The sequence below is a fragment of the Podarcis filfolensis genome (genome assembly GCF_964270895.1).
Source record: "Podarcis filfolensis genome assembly, chromosome: 12".
NCBI lineage: Eukaryota > Metazoa > Chordata > Lepidosauria > Squamata > Lacertidae > Podarcis > Podarcis filfolensis.
This window is the reverse complement of record NC_139614.1, coordinates 8,130,956-8,156,012: the sequence shown is the minus strand read 5'-3', so window position 1 is coordinate 8,156,012 and position 25,057 is coordinate 8,130,956. Positions and strand designations below refer to the sequence as shown.

The 25,057-nt window shown below is 42.1% G+C and overlaps 1 protein-coding gene across 1 annotated transcript in view; it reads left to right on the top strand.

The window, feature by feature from the left end:
- The window catches only part of ITGA9 (integrin subunit alpha 9), a 245,911-nt gene that overhangs the window by 181,406 nt on the left and 39,448 nt on the right, over nt 1-25,057 (top strand). Inside the window, exons 19-24 of the mRNA XM_083577706.1 lie at nt 4,936-5,028; nt 6,000-6,079; nt 9,566-9,649; nt 10,227-10,335; nt 14,572-14,679; nt 24,225-24,350. Coding sequence (XP_083433832.1) covers nt 4,936-5,028; nt 6,000-6,079; nt 9,566-9,649; nt 10,227-10,335; nt 14,572-14,679; nt 24,225-24,350 — 600 coding nt within the window. The remainder of the gene's footprint in view (nt 1-4,935; nt 5,029-5,999; nt 6,080-9,565; nt 9,650-10,226; nt 10,336-14,571; nt 14,680-24,224; nt 24,351-25,057) is intronic.

The following is a 25,057-nucleotide window of genomic DNA, read 5'->3' as shown; positions in this document are numbered from 1 at the left end:
AGGGCTCATAATATCTAACAGGGATATTTCATTACCTGCCATTCATTTTAATGAATGGGTAATTAAATAGTGTCTTTTTACAAAACCCAAGTGTGTAAGCTTTTTATTTTACCATTTTATTTTATCCTGTTCTTTTAAATCTTTATCAAGGAATGTAAAAGGATGCTCATTGTTTCATCACAAAATGTTCTGAAGAAGCTGTTACTTATCTTTAGTTGTCTTTTGAACTTCCTCTCTCCGGTTGTTCATAGCTGTCAGCTTGTTTGATCTTATCAAAAAATGTAAGTTAAAAAAAACCCTGTTGCATTTTGTCCAGGAAATGTCTCTTCTCAGCATACAGTTTTTTAATGTTTGTGTTGCTGGATTTCTTTGAGCTGCCTAGATGTATTTTTGCACAAGTAAGGTTTGATGTAGAAAAGATATTTAAGGTTAAGAAAGCACATTCAGGTGTTCAGCACTAGTTCACATATATTCAAGCCACGCAATTGAGTGACAAACTAGTTTGTTTTTCTTCCAGGGTTATAGTTCCTGACCCTTCTCAGGTTTTGAGTCTCCTTGGTCAATTGAGGAGTATTAAGTGTCAAACTGAAGCCCATGTGTATTAAGGAAGTGGTCATGCTGCCATGAGATGATCAAAACAAGAGGAGAAGGAGAGCAAAGCAGACTTAGATAAGTGTATATAGGGACATAGAAATCTGTTTTACCTTGAGTTAGACCAATGTTTCCCAAACTTGGGTCTCCAGTGGTTTTCAGACTACAATTCCCATCATCCCTGACCACTGGTCTTGCTACCTAGGGATGATGGGAGTTGTAGCCCAAAAACATCTGGAGGGCCAGTGTTTGGGAAACACTGAGTTAGACCATTGGTCCGCCTAGCTGTCTATCCCAGAAATGGGATATGGCCTTCCACAAGTTGTTGGACTCCAAATTCCATTAGCCCCGGCCAACAACATTTAGAGGGCCACAGGTTTTTCACTGACTGGCAGCAGCCCTCTGTGGTTTCAGAAACACGTTTTCCCTTGTCCTACCTGGAGATCCCAGGGATCTTTTGCATGCAGAGCTCCTGCTGAACCACCTTGCTACAGCCCTTTGCCAAATATAAACAGTGTAGGTGTTTTTGGGAGACCCTGGTGTAGTTCTGGTGTTCCCCACAGCTATTTCAACACATCCTATTGCCTTCAGACCAAGGGCAGCACAACACATTTCACCTATGGCTGTAGTGCACAGTCTGAAGGATGCAGCTGAGGATTCCTCATAATGATGCAGATAATTCTAGGTTATTTGCTATTGCAAGGGATCCAGGCGAAGACCTTTCAGATGGCTTGAGAGTGAAAACATAGTATTTTCGCATTTTCAGACAGCTAGCAATGTAAAATGAACATGTTGTTCCAAGGCTTCCTTCTGTTTGAATGAATGATTGATTAAATTTAGACCCCACTCTTCCTTCAAGTAATTTAGGACAGAATCTGTGGTTCTTTCCTCCCTCCATTTTATCTTCACCTGTATGGTACTTTCGGTTGAGAAAATTGGTCTAGTTACAAGAATACTCACTGAAGTGGTTGGATTAACTAGGATTTTGAACCCAGGTTTTCCCAGTCTTGGTTCAACACTGTAACAACTTTGTGACATACAGAGAGAATCCCTTATTTGAAATTTTCCATTAAATGCTATTGTTATTATTTGAAAACAAAGCAAACGTGCTTCAGAAATATAAACATTTAATGCCTAGTTAGGTTTTTTTAAAATTAATAGAGTGCTATTTGATCCTCATGGATGCTGCGACATAGGTGCTTTGAGTTGTTTTGAGCACAGTAAGCTGTCTTAGGGGACGCGGGTGGCACTGTAGGTTAAACCACAGAGCCTAGGACTTGCCGATCAGAAGGTCGGCGGTTCGAATCCCCGTGACGGGGTGAGCTCCTGTTGCTCGGTCCCTGCTCCTGCCAACCTAGCAGTTCGAAAGCACGCCAGTGCAAGTAGATAAATAGGTACCGCTCTGGCGGGAAGGTAAACGGCGTTTCCGTGCGCTGCTCAGGTTCGCCAGAAGCGGCTTAGTCATGCTGGCCACATGACCTGGAAGCTGTATGTCGGCTCCCTCGGCCAATAAAGCGAGATGAGCGCTGCAACCCCAGAGTCAGCCACGACTGGACCTAATGGTCAAGAGTCCCTTTACCTTTACCTTTTAAGCTGTCTTATTCCAGGTTAGACAATTTGCCCATCAGGTCTAGTATTGTCTACTCTCCAAGATCATAGCAGAAGTCTTCTCCAATACTGTTACCACGACCTTTTTTTAAAAAAACTAGAATAGCTGGGAATCAAAGCTGGGATGCTTTCCATGCAAAGTGTCAGCTCCCCCACTGAGTTATGGTCACTCTTTTTTACTCGTTGGCCCCAAATGGTGCTGTTTGTACAAGATCCATAGTTTGACTTTGTTTGTATAATCCGGTGGCCTTGATCCCAGTACGTGCAACAGAACAAGATTTGATTCTAAACCCTGGGTAGGCAAACTAAGGCTTGGGGGCCGGATCTGGCCCAATCGCCTTCTAAATCCGGCCCGCAGATGGTCCAGGAATCAGCGTGTTTTTACATGAGTAGAATGTGTGCTTTTATTTAAAATGCATTTCTGGGTTATTTGTGGGGCATTCTCCCCCCCCAAAAAAACATAGTCTGGCCCCCCACAAGGTCTGAGGGACAGTGGACCGGCCCCCTGCTGAAAAAGTTTGCTGACCCCTGTTCTAAACTGTCCTAGGCAGTGCGCATGCGTATAACTTACAGAGGTTTGTGTTCTTCAGCGATACATTTTTCTGCAGCATTCTTTCAATTAAAATCCGGATCATGTTCTCCTAAGGTAACCATAGCTCTGTTAAACTACTGAGAATATAAATGAAAATACTAGATGAGAAGAAATGTGGGAGTTTAGGTTAAAGCGAAACCAAACATCATATTAGTACATCCATGGAAAACCACAGCAGGCTGTTGGGTGGTGATCAGCCTAACTGATAGGCCCTGAGAAGATTATATGGAGGCATTTTCTAAAACTGCTCAGATGGTCTTTTAATTTCTGAAAATAGGAGGCCCTTGGATGTGAGGAGTGAGTATATTCAGCTACATCCTTTTTAGGTTTTGCTCAAACCAAAACTGCTCACTTTTAGTAATGATTAAGCCTTAGATACGGGACGCAGGTGGCGCTGTGGGTTAAACCACAGAGCCTAGGACTTGCCAATCAGAAGGTTGGCGGTTTGAATCTCCACGACGGGGTGAGCTCCCGTTGCTCGGTCCCTTTTCCTGCCAACCTAGCAGTTCAAAAGCATGTCAAAGTGCAAGTAGATAAATAGGTACCGCTCTGGCGGGAAGGTAAATGGCATTTCTGTATGCTGCTCTGGTTGGCCAGAAGTGGCTTAGTCATGCTGGCCACATGACCCGAAAGCTGTATGCCGGCTCCCTCGGCCAGTAAAGTGAGATGAGTGCTGCAACCCCAGAGTCGGCCACGACTGGACCTAATGGTTAGGGGTCCCTTTACTTCTACTTTTAAGCCTTAGATAATGAGTCCATTTGTTGGTGCAACACACTTAGAAAATAACTGGGTTGGTGTGCAAGCTTCCTGTCCTGACCATACGCAGGAGCCCATGGGACTTGATGGACACCTGAAGGTGGCTTAGTTAGGGAGGGAGTTGCAGACCACTGGTCCATCACTGAGTGTCAGCGGGAGGGGTTGGAGACAAATTAAGGGGACATACTTTCCCTCATGCTCTTGATAGCTAAGTTTTGCAGTCAACTTTGCAAAGGAAAAGTAAGCTAAGCTAGCTGCACTGTGATCTTATTGTGGTCATTTAACCACTTAGTAACCATTTTGCAACCTGGAATACCTTTCAGTGATGCTATGTTTTTCTTCTTCTCTGTGACTGTTATAGAAACTGTAACTAAATTCCTGTTGAGAGCAACAAATTCACAATCTGAGATCTTGTCCAAATAAATGTAACTATGCTTCTTTACCGTTAGGTAGTTTAGTTGGTATTATATCTAATCTTATATTTGTTTGTTTGTGTAACTAGATTTATATACTGCTTAATCAACAACCAAAAACTCTAATCAATTTATGTAAAATAGTATAAAATATTAATTGAAAATACAGTTAAAACAAATGTAAAAAAAAAACAAAGTGTCCCAAAATATATCAAAATATAAAGCCAGCGGTTTAAAAAACAAGCATACATAATAACACTGCATGTTAAAATTACGTGTGTGGGGTTTGCCTAAACAAATAAAATTTTAGCACATGTTGAAAGCAATACAGCAAAGGCACTTGCCTAATATTAATATTTTTTTTATATTACTGGATATGCAAGTCTTATTGTCAGGTCTGTTGATTGACTCAGTTAAATCCCACTGGTTTCATTGGGAAGAAAGTGCATTGTAAAGGGAATTGGGGTTGCTCGTGTGTAAGGGGGCTGCTGCTCTAGGCAACGTTGTCTGGCTAAACCTTTCCCTGGCTGGACAGCCCTTTCTCCGTGGCTGTGTCAGTCACTGGCAGAATCCATCAGTGGGTGTTTCCTGAACTTCTTCCAACATAAAAGCTGCTTGACGCCAAGTCTCCGCCTAGCTTCCCTGCGCGGAAGTCTTCTGCGCAGAGTGGGCGTGGCCAGCGGAGGTCCTGGGCTCTCCCCGCTGGTCTCTGTGGAAGAGTCTTGGAGCCATCTCTCCGAAGTCCTTCCCTCCTCCCCTTTCTTCCTGGTGTCACGCCGATTTCCTTCCCCAAAGGAAGTGTTCTCTCTCTCCCTGCTGGTCCCTTCTCCTGCATCGTTGGGGAGCCTTAGCTCCACTCTTGGCTCCGATGGCAGTTCCCTGACATGCATCTAACTTTGTCTGGATACAGCCCAATGTTTTCTTCACCACAGTTTCATGTACTGAAGCATTTCCTCGCTTTCCCCTCTTTTTCAGGATGAGATGGGCATTGCTTGCGAGTTGCTGGAGCCAGACTCTGACTTTCTGAAGTGCAGCGTGGGCTTCCCCTTCATGAGATCAAAGTCAAAGGTAGAGAGTTATGGTTTTCAGTAGCTGTGAGCTTCTCCGCGTAACAAGTGGACCTTTGGGTCTCTGACTGCTTTGCAAACACAGCATGGCTTTGCACCTTGACCACAGAGGTGCTGTGGTCACCATTCGGCTCTCGTTGTGAAGTGCCCCTGGTCTTTCCTCACCAAACCAAGTTCAATGGTCGGGCTGTGGCGGCTGTTCGTAGCCACAGAGCCCTAATAGAAGCTGACTGGGAATTCTAATGTGAGTTCTTTTTAGCAGCCAGAAAATAATGCTATGAAGCTTCCTTGGCTGACATTTGGAGGAGAGCAGTCCACCATTTCTGTCCTTAGCTGCCCTGCTTTATCATGTATTGTCTCCTGCTATTCAAAGTATGTAATGTTCAGATACATGCTATGCAACGCAGAGCCAATGAAAATAAATGGTGGTATTATTTTTTCATTCCGAGTTTTTATTTGTCATATTTTTTCAGTTAGCTAGTGGGCCTATAGCCTTTCATTCCAACAGTGCTGCTGGGTGTTTCAAAGCTAGATTTTCTGTGTACAACCAGTGAAGCCAATTGCCAAATCTATTTTGAATTCTTCAGTTTTTAGTTATTTCCTGTTCCTTGCTGTTCCCAGTTTCTTGAACTTGGGAGGGGAGCTCCTGTCATGGGACAGCAATGTGTTTACTCACATTTGATGGCATGCTCTGGTACAGATCCGAGAGGGGCCATACTTACAATGTTGGATATCAGTTCCTGCCTGTACTTGCATATGTGAGTAATGCATGCAGGTGACGTTGATTATGTATAGAAAAACAACTATGGCTCTTTACCTATGAAAGCTTTAGGCATTTCAAATGGTGCTCAATGTATGCATTTTAGAGAGATGGCAGCAATGTCACGGAAGAAATGTATTTAATTCCAATATGGTTCATATCCAGAACAAGATCCACAAAGTGCTAAACACTGTTTTCTTTACCCTTCCTAGTATGAGTTCAGCGTCATCTTTGATACTAGTCATTTGTCTGGGGAAGAGGACATTCTCTCATTCCTTGTCACTGCTCAGAGGTAAAGTATATTTCACTTTTAATCTTCAGGCAGATAGACGCAGGAAAAGGATGGGATGGTTTTATGGAGAGAGAGAAAAAACTGGCATGGGACTGAAACAGACTGACTTGTTCATCCTTAGCTAGATATGGACATATTTGGAGGAAAATATTTATTGAATGCTGGCACAAATTCCTTCCTTTTCTTTCATTTTTTAAAAAATGCACAATGGTTAATGTTTTAGCATGCTATTTGCAGAGAGGCCAAGATTTAAATACTGGTATGTGTGTAGATGATAAGAATATTCAGAAAGGCACAGCATTCAGGATGCAGGCAAGAGTCCTGGAAGGATTAAAACCAGTGTATAACAAAGAATCTTTGCTCTCCTTTTAAGGAAGAACATAAATGGTCAGTGATGTAATATAATTTAGCGTCTCAAGTGACTGAGACAGTCCATTCCCACGTTGCTCATTTCTTGAATGTAGCCTTGAATGCTTTTAAAATGGGCCGTTTATTTTGCTTTCCTGGTGCTGCGGGAAGTTGCATCCCTGGTCTGTCTCCTCTGTGGATCCTTTTTTTATTCTGGGTATGAGTTGTGCACCACTCGCAACCCTGCAATTTTTGTGGTGGTTTTACATGGCATTTTGGTTTTTTGTGTTCAAAGCACAGGTTTTCTCACAGCCATTTGCTGATTTCCTGGTGAGAGGTATCCCTGTCTTTACCACGTTCATTACTAAAACTCTCTGCTTAGACCAGTGAGGGAAAACACAGAACATGATTTCATACATGATTTATAAAGATCTGCACGTTTGTGGTGCCAAGGGATTGTGACATTAAACCTGATAATAGCTCATAAAGAATAACTTGATGTGTTGGCTTAACCTCTCCCTGTTCTGTAATGACCTAAGATACAGCACAAAAAAGGCATTATTCCTTTTCCAAGCACCAATCTAAACTGACCGAGAAGCATCCTTTCCAATCTCTCTAGGTATGGAGATTAGTCAACACAGCCACATTTGTGCATGATGAATAATCAGTGACCCTGCCTGGCTAGGGACCACTTTGAGATGGTGCAACTTATCTTTGTTGTATGTCGTGGCAAGATCCAGAGAACCTTGAAGCTGGGATAGGTTTACTCATTCCATTCTTGCATCCACTAAATTTGATTTTTCAGCCACGACTGCAAAAAAACCCACAACTTATTTTCTGGCACTCCAGTGAAATATCCAATTGGATCCAAGCCAGCAAGCCGACAGCTTTTATTTGATGTTGATGGCCCATATACAGGGGGCTTTTTGGCCTCCCCGTATCCTGATTTGAAAGTCCTCATGAGGCTGCTGAGCCGCATGTTTTTCTGCCCCCGAGGATATCCTGATGTCTGCTAGGAGAGCATTCAGGCCAGCTCTCAGTCTGACTATAGATCCCTCGTAATGGCTGTATAGGGATTTGATAAAGAGAGTGCTGAAAACTATAATGCACAGTGCACACTTCCCATAATTATAAGCCACAAAGAAGCAAAGCCCATCTGCGATTAGCCGCAGGAAATAGTTAAACTCACACGGGAATAAACAGCTCAGCTTCATGAACTTTGGCTCTTAGAACCCACCACTTCTAAAGCATAGGCTTCTGCTTCTGCTTTTTGATGATGTTAGATGTGATGTTAGATGCATGAAAGGGCACAATCCCACGCTTGCATCTAACATAACAACCCTTGACCCTCTGCTTAAAACACACACACAGCCCCCATACAGAACAGCGGGAGATGAGAGAAAAGAGCCACTGGTTGCTCTGTGAATCTCGAGGGGAAGAAAGTAACTCTTCAGAAATACCAGGTGTGTGGAACAAGATCCGTGCTGTCAATGAATGCCATGAGTGAGCTCAACACACCAGACGGTCAAGGCTACTTGCAACTTTATTCCTCAGATTGTATTATTTTTTATTATTATCCACACAGAGGATCATAGTCGGAGGATTCAGTGGCAAGCCGCTGAGTAAATATGGGAGCTCTTGCACAACCTCAGCATCCCAGAGAGGCCTTTTCCAACCTCATGACCTCCAGACATTTTGGACTGTGTTGCTGATGAGACACAGGATTTTATTTTTCAAAAACAGAAATAATAGCGTGTAAATTGTGTATTTTCTTTGCAAAAGTGGCTAGTCTGTCCCTGCACAAATAGGATTGTATGAAGTTATTCAAAAGCACAAGCCACTGCTGTATGGAGCAGTCCTAGCCAGGGGACTTGTCAGCTAGCCATGTTCTCGGGGTATTGCAATATCTCAGGATATTGCATTCCATATCTGTGGAATGCCCCCCCCCAGTTTCCCAATAGCCCCTTTCGACTGTCAGCCTATGTTCCATGACCACCAAGCGAGTTCAGTCTCTTTGGTTTCTTCCCCTTAACCCCCTCCCCGCAATATTGTTTCAACATTTGCAAGACTTGAGGTGTCCCCAAGCCTCCCAATTCCTCCCTCCATGGAATGCCGCCATTTTGACTCCGTAAGAAAATGGATTTGCCTTTAGCGTATAGCAGGGATGTCCAATAGGTTGATCATGATCTACTGGTAGATCCGATCTCCGCGAGGTTTTGGTAGATCATGGTCGATCTCTGGTTCCCTTTCCTTGGCGTCATTAAAACTGACTCCTGCCATGCCCCCCCCAGCTTTTTTTTAATTCTGAAAGTAGTAGATCGCAGTCTCTTGGGAGTTGGCCACCCCTGGCGTATAGGATACTTTTACAGAGGTTCTGTCTGTTAACTACATTTCTAAGCCCCATAATTTCTTTTAAGCCCAGCAAGGACCTTCTTCCTGTTTTCTGCTGCAGAACAGTGAACGCTCCCCCATATTCTAGGTTCTAACACAGCAGAACTAGAACCAGTTTATACCTTAAGAAGAATCAAGTGATTCAAAGCTTAAAACAGTATCACTTCAGACTTCAGGTAGGGTAACTGCATTTTTGAACGCTCCCCCATGGAGTCCGTTCTTGCACATAGGAAACTGACATGTCAGGTAAAATAAATGGATGAAACTCTTTATTACATATCTGCTTTGTAGATTTAAGGAGGTTTCTGGTTTTTTTAAGTGAACATTTACATATTCATATATACAGCCACTCACCCTCAGCTTGTGACTCCTTCATTATCCTTGATAGTCTTTATATTTTATTTATTTTAAAATTACATTTATATCTTGCCTTTCCCCCAAAGAGCACAAGGTGACATACACATGAATTTTCTCCTCTCCATTTTATCTCCACAACAACCCTCTGATGTCAGTTAGGCTAAGAGACAGTGACAGCAAATTTTCATGGCTGAGTGAGAATTTGAACCCAGATCTCCTGGGTCCTGTGGGAGATCTCATCCAGGAGGGTTCATAGAATCACAGAATTGTAGAGTTGGAAGCGACTGAGATACATGAACATCAAAACTAGACTCAAGGCATTCCTTTGGTCGGTTGTGTATTTCAAAAATCATTTGCACAGCTAGCTTGATTCTCGTGTTTTTGACGCAGTGGGAACCTGGAACACAACCTCCATGACAACTCTCTCATCCTGTCTGTTCCCCTGATGCATGAAGTGGATTCATCCATCACTGGGTAAGTAGCAGGTCATCAAATGAGCATGTGCACGCGCACAAAAATCCTTATATTATTTTAAGCATCTCTTCTGGGAGGGAAAAAAAAATACATTCTTTTCCTTGTTTACAAGTAAAGCTGGGGGCAGAATGCCTCTTTCCTCTGTACTAACTTCCCAGACTCTGAAAGCAGGACATGATGATAGGATTGTGCGTCTGTGTATTTTGCTTCAATTTTCGTTGCTCTTCCTCAGTGCAGAAACATTAGGCATTAATTATGGCACTGTAAACCACCTAAAAGAAGAAGAAAGACATTATTTCTGAGGTCAAATCAAATGTTTTGGTTCAGGCCCACTAGACCAAAGGTTAGGGTCAAATGTTCTGGGATAGTACAGGTCACAAGGAGGTCTTGCTCTGAGCCTTTCTGTTTTATTTCACAGTCAGAATTCTGTTTATGCTTTCCCTTTTTTTGTAGGCACTCAAAAGAGAAATAGATAATTTAAAATGGCTATTTAGAAGGGGAGGCTATTTGTGCAAGAGAAATACAAAATGGGCCATTTTGGGGGACTCAAATATGACCTCCTCTTTCTCTCATTCAGAGTGGTCTCTCCCGGTTCTTTTGTTTATGGGGAGTCTGTGCCAGCATCTCAATTTACTCAGCTGGAAGATCTGGAGTGTCATTTTCAGGAGCTAAACTTCACACTTCAGGTAAGAATTAAGCACAAGGTATGTTTGTATTTGTATGGGCTTTTCATTGTGACTGGTTTTCCTATCAGCAGTTCAGCATGCAAAGCCTTCCTTGCTTTATGGAGAAAGCTGCTAAGCTCTAAAAGATTTAGAATCCTATCTTCTGGCTAATCATTAGAGAAACCTATGGATTTTCTGTGGTGCTGCCGTACCCTCTGGATCAATCATTTGTTCAGCGGTGGGCAGCCTAGGGGCACTGCTCACTGACAGAGATCCTCGCCAGTGGAGACCAGTGAATCCAAGGCAGGGTGGAGGAAGAGATTCTTCCTCCTCATCCAAACCTCTTCTAGGATGGTAGATTTGGGTTTTGGGTTGCTCTGAAAGTTCCTTCCTGTTTAGGGCACAATCCAGCGCAAGTTGAGTATTGTTAAATTTCATAGTAATAATAATTTAACAACAACAACAACAACAACAACGTATTATTTATACCCTGCCCATCTGGCTGGGCTTCCCCAGCCACTCTGGGCAGCTCCAAAGGTAAAGGTAAAGGGTGAAGGGACCCCTGACCATTAGGTCCAGTCGTGGCCGACTCTGGGGTTGCAGCGCTCATCTCTCTTTATTGGCTGAGGGAGCTGGCGTACAGCTTCCAGGTCATGTGGCCAGCATGACTAAGCCACTTCTGGTGAACCCGAGCAGCATACGGAAACGCCATTTACCTTCCCGCCGGAGCGGTACCTATTTATCTACTTGCACTTTGACGTGCTTTCGAACTGCTAGGTGGGCAGGAGCAGGGACTGAGCAACGGGAGCTCACCCCGTCGTGGGGATTCAAACCGCCAACCTTCTGATCGGCAAGTCCTAGGCTCTGTGGTTTAACTCACAGCGCCACCCGCGTCCCAAACGGCTCCAAACAGAATATTAAAAACAAGATAAAACATCAAACATTAAAAACTTCCCTAAACAGGGCTGCCTTCAGATGTCTTCTAAAAGTCAGATAGTTGTTTATTTCCTTGACATCTGATGGGAGGGCGTTCCACAGGGCAGGTGCCACTACTGAGAAGGCCCTCTGCCCGGTTCCACTGTTTTCAGAGGGAGAGATCTGAGCATGTGACTAAGTATCCCCAGAGGATTTTAAAAAGAACATAACTTTGGTTGGATTATGATTATCCTGATTACGAAGAACATTTCCCAGATCCCAAAGTTTGCCTGAGCGAGTCCCTCTTTGCCCTTCATTTCCCATCCAAACTAATCTTGGGTCCTTGCAGTGTGATAAAGTCTTTTTAGTCACTAGCTGGAACTGCAGAGTGACAAATGGCACAATGACGGGAACTTGCAACTAGTAATATTTCATGCATGCCTATTTTTACCCTTTCCTCTTAAACACAATGTTTTTTTTTAAAAAAATGAGTAACACATGCCTTCCCAGTATTGGAAGTTACTAGTTCACACCAGTTAATTCCTTACTAGCTGCTATTCAGTTGTTTGCTGGGAAAGAATGGAAAAAAGTGTGTTCTCCTTTGGATTCCAGGACATTAAATATCCTTTGAACCATGTTGCTAACTTAGGCACTATGGTTCTAGAGTTTACATCAGGCAAATTCGGCCCTCTAGATGTTTTGAGACTACGATTCCCATCATCCCTGACCACTGGTCCTGTTAGCTAGGGATGATGGGAGTTGTAGTCAACAAAACATCTGGAAGGCCGAGTTTGCCTATGCCTGGTTTACATCTTTGTCCATGTTATCATCCTATATGGAACCAAAAAGAGAACAAATGCCACATAAATGAAATGCTTTAACTGCTTGATAATTTATTTTATATTTTTTTTAGGAGCAGAACCTCTAATTTAGGGCTTTGCCAGAATAATTTTGGGTGGGGAATCTTTCTGGAAAAGCAACTTAACTCTACAGCTATTCACTTTTCTTCCAAGCTTTCTGCTACTAACTTTCAGCTGTGCCGGCTAAGGCTGATGGGAGTTGTAGTCCTAAACATCTGGAAAGCACCAGGTGGGAAGAAAGTTGATGTAGAGTATAGCCTGCTTTGCATGACATATTGAGCCAAACAATGGCTCCCTGGGACTGCACAAACATGCCAGCTTTCAGAGAGGAATTTGTATCTACTTTGCTCCTCCTTGGTCCTTTTAGCTTTGCAGGGCAGCTAAGCTAAAGGTTTGGCTTAGTGTGCCATCCTTGACCACAAACTTTAGCCAAGAGCAAACCTTTGCTTAAGAAGGAGACAGCTCAACTACAATTGCAGGTTTGGACAACATGCAAAGCCAAACCTTGGTTTAGCTGCTGTGCTGTGCTGAGCTGAAAGGGCCTGGGATGAACCAAGTGCCTGCATTTACCTCCCTTCAAGGCAACACATTCATGCGTTTGCACTAAACCATGCTTTGGCTTAGTGTTACATGTGAACGGGGTCACTGTGTGATGTTTGGAGAGCAAGCAAAGCCTATGCAGAGAGAGAGAGCAGTGCTTCCTGAAAAAAAATTAAAGCTTTTGTGGCCTTTCACGAGAATCCTCTCAAAATGGTTGTACAGTGGTACCTCGGGTTAAGTACTTAATTCGTTCCGGAGGTCCGTTCTTAACCTGAAACTGTTCTTAACCTGAAGCACCACTTTAGCTAATGGGGCCTCCTGCTGCTGCCGCACTGCCGGAGCACGATTTCTGTTCTCATCCTGAAGCAAAGTTCTTAATGCAAGGTACTATTTCTGGGTTAGCGGAGTTTGTAATCTGAAGCGTATGTAACCTGAAGCGTATGTAACCCGAGTTACCACTGTAATGGAGATTGGGTAGAAATAATCCTTGATCTAATTTATGCCTTAACTCCATATGCATCTATTACACACACTGGCCTTCCTCTCACAGACAAAGAGTATGATATTTCACATGAATACTGACAGTTTTTATTAAAAGGCTATGAAATTTTCTGCAGTAAAATGGTAAACTATAAAAAACTTAGGTAAATTTTACCATTCTATATGCTCAAGAGTTTCTAACTCTCTTGAATTATTTTTATTAATAAACAAAATTAACCAACACTACAGAGCACTGAAAAACAATGAAAGCAGATTGAAAGCAGCCTAAGGCTGGATATTATCATTGAACGTGTTGTTCCAATACATTACAACTCTTAAAAAAAACACCATAGACTGATAAAAGTAATACAATTTGCTTAGAGAAAACTTTTCTTTAAAAGTTTCTTTTTTAAAAAAATAGTGGGGGGGGGGCTTTCATCTCCTTTGTTGTGAAGATTCAAATACCCCTTTTCGTTTCTTATTACGCTCATGTCTCATTGCAGTAGAGTTCCCAGTTCATTTGTTTTCTGTTCCATTATTCTTGCATTTCATGCAGCAGTTAGGCCTTATTGTAGCTGGATCCTTTCCTCCCCTTTTAAGTGCCTCTGGGACATTGTAAGGGTTTGGCATTCTGCACCACTTCTCTTTATCATTCATGCATTCCTCAAAGCACAAACAATGTTTGGAGAATGGTCTAGATGTTTGGAGATTTAGAGTTAGCTGGATTCTGAACAGCGACATAGAGCGCCGCATATTCAGAGACTGAATCTTAAACAAGAGAGGACCGTGTCTCATTGAGATTTGTTTATTTTTCAGAATGTAAATGTTTTGACTGTTGCATCTATATATAAGTACGCAGAGCTGGATTAACGATTAGGTCCAGTTTTCTATAGAGACAGACTCCAGCCCCACCGATAACCCTGATGATCATTTTTTAAACGCAAAGTTGTGGCGCACAGTCCTTTCTGTAAGGCCTTTCCCCTAGTTTGGGGAAGCTCATGGAGCCAAGTGGTGATGTAAAGGCAGCTTGCATGTTCATACTTGGATACTCTTTCCTATTCTTACTCTACATGTTTTAGGGCTGGGCCTAGGTTGTGGAAAACAAGTTTTAGAACTGAACCATGGTTCAGATTTAAAGCACTTTTTGGTGTAACATGTAAATATCAAGGCACTACCAACTGGAGAGAAATCTCTGCTTTCTGGGCAGGTTCATCCATGCAGCCTCAAATTTAGATCGAGCTTGTATAGATTCATGAATTTGCCTTGTGAAAGCCCCTCCCCATTCAACACAATGGTGTGGTTTTTATGCCTTTATGATTGCTGCGATTTTATGTTGTAGGTGAAGTTCATGCTCCAGTTGTATTTGATTATTGGGAAGCCTATGCTGGTTCCTGGTGGGGTTTCTATGCTAGTTAAAATTAATAAAAGTGTGTCACAGGTTTGTATGTTTGTTTGTTTGAAGGTCTACAATGCTGGCCCAAGCACACTGCCTGGCTCTTTCGTCGACATTTCGTTTCCAAATCGTCTCTCGGCTACCGGAGCTGAAATGTTTCACATTCAACAGATGATGGTGAGATCTTTGTCTGTTCTGTGTAGCCCCCGGAAGCTGCTCTTGGTGGAAAGGACAGTAACATAAGAGTTTGTCCCAGAGTTGGCATTTCAAGGAATAAAGTCAGTATTGCTGCAGCAGTAGCTACTGAATTTAAAGCTTTGACTTAAACTTATTTGTAATAGGGAATTTTGCCTGATTGTGCCTATTATGTTAATTCCTCAGTCAATATCATAATGCAATGCTTTCCTTCCCTTAAGAGATTATTGGCCCCATTTCTATCCTCTTCCGGCTCAGTTTTTTAAAACCACTCCATGGCTATTTTGGATGAAGGGTGGTAAAAGAAAAATCAGTCAAAAATAATAATCAAATCTGTGACTATCTGCCAATGTGTGTCAGATATGCTATACTACAACCTTATTCTTTCCTGTTGAAACTTTCAGATAATCAGTGGCTCATAAATGGGTGTTCTATATTCATAGACTTACATTGGCCTCAACACGGTCTATGCAGGAAACTAGGAAAAGACCACACATATCTCCATTTCCCCTACACATTAGTGTGACAAAATCTTCCTTACCACTGGGCAAGATGATATAAAGGACCAAGCTACCTCCAGATGAGAGAGCTTATTCTATTGTAATTTAGTCATCAATATATAATGGGTTAAAAAGAAAACTGAAGTCTCCCGTGAGACTTCCAACAGTCTGGAATGTCAACAGAGTCTTGTGACTCCATGAACTGCACAGTGGCATAACAGAAACCTAACAGGCATGAGACAGGAGTTGGTAATGCAGGTGAGCTGTGCAGAAGCAAGCTGGCAAGCATGCTCCCAGCAAGCTGCCAGCTAGCCCTGCAGAGGCTCCTTTTATTAGCAACAATTAGCAACAAGTCAACAATTGGAAACAGTAGTGAAACCACCCTGAACTTAACGTATTTCCATCTACACACATTTCCAGCGTTAGCAAATACACGCGTCAGCAGGTGCTTCCCTCAAATGTTCCTCCTGGTACTTGATTATGTCTCTGTTTTCCGCCATGCTCCAGCGAAGCAATATGTCTAGCAACCAAATTGTGAAAGGACAAAAGGTCAGGGGAAGCAGGCGTAATGCTCCTTGACATACTGTTGCACGTCTGGTGCGCGGTTTGCCTTCGCAAAGCAAAGCGTTACCTCTATAGAAAACAACCTAAAAAACCTAGATAATGTTGCTTGCTTCTGTGTAAAGTGTCAGTGTGTAGTCTGAATGGTTCATATGTGAGTACGAATTAGCCGTCATAACCAGTCACAGTAAGTATTTTAATTTCAGTTATTGTTTAGTGTGCATTTACTGTAATTATTTTCCAGCACTTTCCATTTCACATTTCCTCCGCTTTTCTTCTATGCCTTTTTACATGAGGGACCTGTTTACATTTATTCACATACAGTTCCTCATATAGTACAGGTAGATTTATAAATAAATGCTATCACCTGATGTCAACTCAAAGACAATGTGTTTTAATGGAGGCACTTCACACACATTTGGAGAAGAGTAATGGACGTGGGTGTGTATGTGTGAACCAACTCAAATTGGAAGAGGTTCCTTTGCTTCTTTAAAAGATTTATAATGTACTCTTTGAGAACATGCTTCACAAAACAGTTCACCTAAAAATCCAAGTACGACATAAAAACCTTTTAAAATATCCATTTCATAATAATGAAATGATAAAAATTCATAATAATTCATAATAATACTGAAGCCTAAAAGCTAGCACAGAGGTAAACAATAAAACTCAGCCAGAACACAGTGTAGCTGCCCCACTTTATAACTCTAGGCTATGTTAACCATTGAAAACCATAGGTCTGCTCAGAGGACATAAGGGCTTACCTAATCTCAGAAGGAATTGAGTTCTATGTTTGCGAGGCCAACTTATAGAAAGCCCTAATACAAGTGCTGGCCAGCCTAATGGTCTTCTCTGGCAGGTACCTAAGCTGGTTGTGGAATTTAGGTAGAATTTACTCACATCAATGTAACTGCACTTTGAATGTTTTACGGTTCCAAGACAGGGAAAGAAAGAACATAGAGCCAATTACTTTTAGGTGGTTTCATATCCTTGATGTGAGTACCTTAGGCTTAGTACTCAAGCTTTCATGGTGACAATTGAGCTCCAGTGCTGCTCTTTGGTGGAAAAGGAGAAGACCCGGGAGAAAAGCCCTGTACTATTACCCATCCTTTCCTTGCATGGTCTTAAGTTTATCATGTTGCGTGGTGGAAAAAAAAGAGCACCGGTGCTGTAGGTTCTACAATATAACCGTGCATTAGCTATACAACCACCTTTCAATTTCTCCTTTGACATATTTAGTGGAAAAGAGGAATAAAATTCCAAAACATTTTAGAGGTGATTTGGAGCATGCAGGGGGCAGTCAATATCCTTTCTCAAAAGCCTCAGACTTTAGGGATGGGCCGGAAGTCACTGCTTGAAATGTTTTTCTATGACCATTTGTCCAAAAATTCTCATGTTTTAAGAATCTACAAATGAGGAGGTGGAGTATGTCTGGGTCATAGTCTGAGGGACAAAAGAGTTCCCATCCGCTCAGAGGCAAGGCAAAATTCACTTCTCTGCAATGGCCTGACCTTCTGCTCCGTAGCAGCTGGAAATTTTCTTTATACTTGGCAATGCTCATTAGTGGCTGTGAAAGATTGATGTAAGCAAAATAATCTTTAATTGGAAATTGGTAGTGTAGTTCAGGCTATTTTGAGATATCCATCACATCGTATGCAAATGGGGCCTTTCAAGAGTTTTGTCATACAGTCACTGTCTAGTTGTTACTGTTTTGCTGCCTGTGGCCTAGCTGTCTTTTCTCAAAGCCATGCTTTTCATACATGTGGGGTGATTGCATTGTGGGGTGACTGCATTTTCCCACCATGTTGACCTGCCGTCTTCTGCTATTGGAAAAATGTCATTCTCTTCCATCAGCTACATTAGTTAGTGTGCAGCAATTCCTAGATCTACTCTGCATCCCCAAATGTAAACCAGCGTTAGAGGTCATACATTTCTATTATTGGGGAATAATCAGGAGCTCACCAAGTTAGTGACTAAATATCTTTATCTGGTTTTTTGTCATCAAAACTCTTTGCAGACATCTGATCGCCCTGGAGACCTAGAGATGTAACGTTAGACTGCTTTGCCTCTTTCATTTGACAAATGTTTTGTGTCACTTGGAAGGCGGTAATTCTTTCTTGATTTGCTATGGATGATGCCAATAAAAGGTTTGGTGATGATTAGTTGGCGTGGTATGCAGTGTGTTCACACAAGTGTCACAAATCCCTTCACACCTATACATTCAGCCAGTCTTCATCCTTCATCCCCTGCCAGCATTGCCAATGGTCAGGGATGAGGGGACTTGTAGTCCAGTGACATCTGGGACCCAAGGCTGGGAAAGGCTGTGCCACCCAGGTGATAACCTCTTTCCTGTTGTGCTCATCCTTCCCTAGTAGCTCTGATGTGTAGCCGACTATCAAAGCCACAGAGCTAGGGATGGTCAGGTGGGTTTTTCCACCTGCCACAGGAGAAAAACATGAGTCCCACTAGTGAAGCCCCGCCACAAATCCCCGCCCCTTGCCACAAGCCATGCCCCTTGCCACCCATATCATTTTCCTTTCTGAAGCACAGAGAGCCCTGCCCCTTTCTTTAAATTCGTTGTGTTTCCTGTCTCCAAGACTGCATTGCACCTCTCTGCGAAGTTTCTCAAAAGCAAAGTGATAAATGAGCATTGTGAAATCTGTATGCTTTCCTCTGTTGTGTAAATAATAGCAGCTTTGGGGGAGTGAGTTAGATCAGAAGAGCTGCACGATGGAAACCGACAAGACAGGAGGCTGTTATGGGAAGGGGAGGGAAGGGATTGTGATAGATTGTGGGAAGGAAAATGATGAAAGAGAAAGGGTGTGTGTTGTGGAGGCCGGAGGAGAAGACAGGGTGTGGTTCAGGCCATAAGGGTAATGGATTCATTAGCAGAGAGGACTCAGAACTACAGTTCAGGACATAGGCTGCCCCTGTGCAATCCAGGGGTGGCCCAAGTCCTTTTCCTACATGGAGTGATGGACAAGATGTCCCTGTCTAGTTCCATGTACAGAAGTCCGCTGACAGGTAGTTCACAATGCTGGTGATAGGGAAGCAAACTCCACCACACGTGAACGCAGCGGTGGGGCACCAAAGTTCTGTCCCCTCGACACCTGGTCTTCAGTCCTTGCCCCTCTCAGCAGCTGCCACCTGAGCCAACCATCTTGCAATGCAACGGTATCCCTTCAGAACAGATGTGCATAACAAAAAGGTTGGGTAAAGGTGAGTAGCGCCAGTGTTTGGGATGCTTGACTTCTTCAGTCACTGTTTAGGAAGAAGAATTGTTGAGTAAGCTGAATGAATAGATTATCCTGTGTCACATGCAGCAAGGAAACAGAAGGTTTGCTAGGATATCATGACTGTCAGAACAGCTACAAAGACCTCCGGAATAAGGTTCCCCCCCTAAGTTTCCTGGCTAGGGAATTCCCTCCTGAAGAGTTTTTGAATTTGAGAAAGAGAAGGTCAGCATAATTTACTTGAGGGACTCTGAAAAGTGAGATAATTTCCCCTTTCTGCTATTGGTGTGGCTTTAACTCTGCTAGAAATAGTGAGGAGGAAGTTGGAAATGATTGATTACTGCTTTAAAATGCAAATAGAGTTTCTAATAAGCTATTATTCACCACTCACCCTTTCTCTATATATAGTTTTAATAGCTTCTTATAATAGTTATTGGAATTGTACCAGGTAGAATTGGTATCAACACTGCACACAGTTGTAAGGAAATCGTTCATAAGGAGTTGGCTATCTCTTTACATAAAGTCCGTTCAATATTCAGCAAGGATATACCGTATTTTTTGCTCTATAAGACTCACTTTTTCCCTCCTAAAAAGTAAGGGGAAATGTGTGTGCGTCTTATGGAGCGAATGCAGGCTGTGCAGCTATCCCAGAAGCCAGAACAGCAAGAGGGATCACTGCTTTCACTGCGCAGCGATCCCTCTTGCTGTTCTGGCTTCTGAGATTCAGAATATTTTTTTTCTTGTTTTCCTCCTCCAAAAACAAGGTGCGTCTTGTGGTCTGGTGCGTCTTGTAGAGCGAAAAATACGGTAATTATTTTGTTTGTTTGTTTCACCTCATTCATATAGCACTTGATAAAACCTCAAAGTGAATTTTAATACATTTTAATACAATTTATTCAAGCACGTAATGTCCCAAAATTAATCACCCCCCCCAAATAATAGTAATAAAAAAGATAAAGGACCATAATCTGAAAGAAAAAGTTGTGTAACACGGTGCCTTTGGCAAGATTTTCTTGTAATGACATTTTTTTCTTGGTGAGCAGAAAATATTCACAAATATTGAAAAACATGGAAATAATTTCTGTCACCTGACAACTTGAGAGCACCATTCAAGTCCAAATGGAACCCTTCCTTGGATGGCTGTTTTCAAATTCAACAAACCAACATTTTGTTGTTGTTGTTTCAAAGTCTTTCACTATTGTGAAACTTAATATTTTTAGTAAAGCAAGGCTTTTGAAATTTATTTACTTATTTCTACAAAGTTGATTTAAGACTTATTCTCAGTAAAGCTTTTATAGCTGCGTTTAAAAACAATAATACCATAAATAGTTAAACGCAATAATTCTACAACACAAAACTTTGAAAAATCCACTGAAAAATCCAAAGCAAACAAAAAGCATTTCTCTTTCCAAATAAAGACTGTTTCCCATCCAAAGTAAAATGAGTCTGTCTTAAACTTAAGGGAGGCCAAATGTTCTCAGTAAGCGGTGATTGTATTTATTTTTTGTATATATTAAATTTATATACCACCCTTCATGCATAGATCTCAGGGTGGTTCACAGCATAAAAATATATTTATATATAGGGGGAGAGAGAGAGCGTGCATTGCATTTGAAATTAAATGCAGTTTTAAAAAAGAGAAGATAACGGAGGTAATGTTGTCAGGATGGTTCTTCTTTAGTGGGGTACCAACTTCCATACAAAAGAACACAAAAAGTTCTGCCATGCAGTGCAATCCTATATATGTATACTCAGGAGTAATCCCACTGATACACACTTATACAAGTAAATGTATATATAGGATTGCAGCCTTTATCTGATGCCTGATGTCAGATTCTGAACGAGATGTGAACTACTTAACTTGTTAATAGTGCTGCCAGCTCCGTTAGATGGAGGAACTGCCTGAAATTGCACGTACTCAAGGATAAAAGAGAGACAGAAGGAATTTGAAGGATAAAACTCTGCTTCAGCTCTGAATAATTTGTGACCCACAAAGCTGAAGAAAGCAAGCAATGTATTGCTGCCTTAAGAAAACCACCTGCCATCCCCAGTCTATTTATTCAGCCCCTTGTGGACCAATAATCCATGGCTGGATCCGTGTAACAGTTACTTGGACAATTCCTACAAGATACTTTGCCCCATATCAAGTAGTACTTGGCATCCGTACAGTGGATAAATTACCCTGCTTTGCTACCAGAGAAAGGCAGAATGTAAGCACTGCCTTGGATTTAAACCACGGAGTGCTTGGACACAGGAATGTTACACGTAAACTTGCCGCTTGGATTCCATGTATGGTGGTGTTAACTGTAGACTTGAACCTTTTGTGAGCCCTAAAATTAAATATAAAACAAATGTTTCCCCTCACTGTTGATACATTGAATGCAATGTGTTCTTCCTGTTCACAAACACTTGAATGTCTTTGTTAGCCATACCAAAGAGGGGCAGTCACGCCTTATTTTGGTTGCCACAAAAGTTCAGAGAAGTTTGACGTAGGTGTGAATTGACCCATTACAGTCGTTTTTCTTCAAATGGGAGACCTTAAAAGGTTCCAGTATTGTTCAGAGAATAGTTATGACAAGATGCCCTGCAGAAACTGGGGTTTTTGATTCTGATCAGCTCCAGCTAGCTATGAATAATGGTCAGGGATGATGGAAGTTGTAACATAGAGGGGGGCAGCACATTGGCTACTGCTTTCTATGATACTATTCATGCTGTTCTCTTAAGCTGTTTGGTAGACCAATTTAGCATGGGCGTTCCAAAACTCTAAGTCTTTCTGAAAACAAGAATGTAGATTAGCAAGAAGGAGCTAGCAGTGGCCAGCTCATTGGCGGGGGAAGCGAAGGTGGCTGTAGCACTGCTTGTATGATAAACAATGCCATCAGTGACCATGGATCAGCTGCAGGACACATGTCTGTGATGTTTGGCTGCTTGTGAAGCACATGCAATTTTCTCATGGGTAGATAAGGACATAGAATGCTACTTTACACTGAGTGAGATCATTGCTCCATCTAGCTTTCTGGGGTTTCAGAAAGAGATTTTTCTATTTGGAGATACAAAGCATGTGGTTTCCTACTGGAGCTGTCTCCCCTTTCCCAATTCACAAGATCACTTTTTGCACGCTGAAAGGAAACGGGCAGAAAGGAGAAACATCACTTGTCACATCTGTTTTTGCAGCCTCTTGCCATGTGCAAAGCATCCCCTATTTGCTTGTTGTAAGTCGTAAATCTGTCCAGGAGAACAAACTGTCTCCGCATTTGGAGAGGCTATGTACAGCTATTTATTTTGCAATGCCCACTTTTGAAAGAAGTTGGATCCTCCGCTTAAAAAAGGGATGTGTGTGTTACAAGTTACCTAGTTTGTGGACTTGCACTGCGAATACGTCAGGAAATACTTGTTAAAAGATACATGCCAAAAACAGCTCTGACAACGATTATAAGATAAAACATTTGACAAGTCACAGAGGTCAGCATACTATGGAGCTTGTGAATAAAGCATCTGTTTTAGGGGCAAACAGAGTCAGCTGATTCATATTCATCTCAGAAGGGTGCCTCTTGAGAAATTGCAATTTGTCATTCACAAGCACTCTGCTACGTTATTCCAGCTTGCTCGGCACTGCTAGGAACAGGAATAGTCTGCAGAAACTTCAGAGCAAGGGTACCTTACATGGTGCCCTCCAGATGACTGCAACTCCTATCAACCTCTAATCATTGGCTATGCTGGGAGTGATGGGTGCTGTAGTCCATAATATCTAGAGGCCGTCCATGATAGGTGTGTGCATGGTTGCTCATGTGCAAGTGCAAAGATGCCACATGAAAAAAAAGGTTGGTGGGAGGGCATGGAATGGTTGGGAAGAAGTAATTGAGAAACCGTTATTGAGAAACGAAGAATATACAAAGGATGTGAATGCAAGGGGTATTCCCCAAATTTCCCACTAGATGCTGAAGTTACTTGGTTTTGTTTCTGTAATAGAATTTGTTGCATTAGCAATCTTCAGTTGATTCGTTTTTTGTTTCTGAATTTTGTACAGAGTCTTCTGTATGTACAGTTTGGAGTAGCTTTCACTTGTTTTCATTCGTGAGCGAATTTCCCCCTCTCTACATAATCAGTGGCACATGTGCACATTGATAAAGCATTGCTAAAAATCCATCTTGACCGTATATCTGATTGTTATTGTGTTCCTTTTGTGCAGTGTTTTACCGATGTGCAGGTTGGTTTGTGTTGAGAAAACACTACAAAAAAGCAATGTTGCTCTTATTGTACGCATGACGGTGATTTAAAAAGGTGTCAGGATTGCATCAGTAAACACCTCCCTCACCAAAAGGACATACATGCCTACAATCACGTCCAGTTCTCTTTTTGCATTGGTATCATACTTCTGAAGGCATGGTTGCCACTTCTCCATGCCTCTTCCCCAGACTGATCCAGCACCAGTAGTATTAGAACCAGTTCCCATAGGAGGGGTTATTTCTCATCCAACTACATCCCTTGAGAATAACTCCTAGATGATCCAGCAGTTCTGATATTACCAAACTAGTGTGGAGTGAGAATGACAACAATACTGCTCCTTTAATTTAACAACCAGCCTTTTTGTTGTTTAGTCGTGTCCAACTCTTCGTGACCCCATGGACCAGAGCACGCCAGGTACTCCTGTCTTCCACTGCCTCCCACAGTTTGGTCAAACTCATGCTGGTAGCTTCGAGAACACTGTCCAACCTTCTCGTCCTCTGTCGTCCCCTTCTCCTTGTGCCCTCCATCTTTCCCAACATCAGGGTCTTCTCCAGGGAGTCTTCTCTTCTCATGAGGTGGCCAAAGTATTGGAGCCTCAGCTTCAGGATCAGCCTCAACTTCACGAACCAGCCTTTAGTTCCATGGAAATAAATACTGCTTGCTTCCAAATAAAGGCATTTTAGAACTTACCAGTCACTAAGATGGAAAGGAAATAATTGGTTCTCAGTAGGCAAAATCAGGTAGGATTGACAATAGGCAATTTTCTATTTCCATTCATTGCAGTTAATATATGTAAGGAAAAGCATATAAGAAACTGGCAGCCCATACAGGAGTGGTCTTTGTTTCATTTTTTTTCCTTGTTGCCCATATGGGAAAAGTGTGGTTTTCTTTCTTTTCTTTTCTTTTTTTTTTTTAAAAAAAATCTAAATTAATCTAATGGAAATGGTGGTGTATTTACAAAAGAGGGTGAAACAATTATTTTTGTGTTGTTGTGACCTTTCTTTAGGTTGCCCAGGACAAAGGAAACTGCTCTTTTCAGAAAAATCCAACCCCATGTGTCATTCCTCAAGAAAAGGAGAACATTTTCCACACGATATTTGCCTTTTTTACCAAATCTGGGAGGAAAGTATTGGTAAGAAACCAACTTCATTTTCGACTTCTAAAAAGTCAGTTGCCATATTCCAGAGCCTCATACATGCATGGCCTACCCACTACTCTTACAGCTAAAAGAGAGCACACTGTTTTAATGGGGGGACTTAGCATCCATAACTGTCAGTAGAGAATCCTTGATTTGATCTGCTATATCATTGCCCACAAGCAAGAAAAGATTTGCTACAAAAGGAAGAAGATAGTTCACTGATGTGTTTGCCAAGTTGACATTCCACTGTGTGAAAAATGGATGTAGAAAAACATAATTATGCCCATTTTTCATGCATTCTCACATGCAGCCTTAAGTTTAGGTTCTAGTACATGGGTAGGCAAACTAAGGCCTGGGGGCCAGATCTGGCCCAATCGCCTTCTAAATCCGGCCTGTGGACGGTCCGGGAATCAGCATGTTTTTACATGAGTAGAATGTGTCCTTTTATATAAAATGCATCTTTGGGTTATTTGTGGGGCTTGCCTGGTGTTTTTATATGAGTAGAATGTGTGCTTTTCTTTTAAAATGCATCTCTGGGTTATTTGTGGGGCATAGGAATTTGTTCATATTTTTTTCTTCAAAATATAGTCCGGCCCCCGACAAGGTCTGAGGGACAGTGGACCAGCCCCCTGCTGCAAAAGTTTGCTGACCCCTGTTCTAACACAATGCATACAGCCAGTAATTAGAGTAATATACTGTGA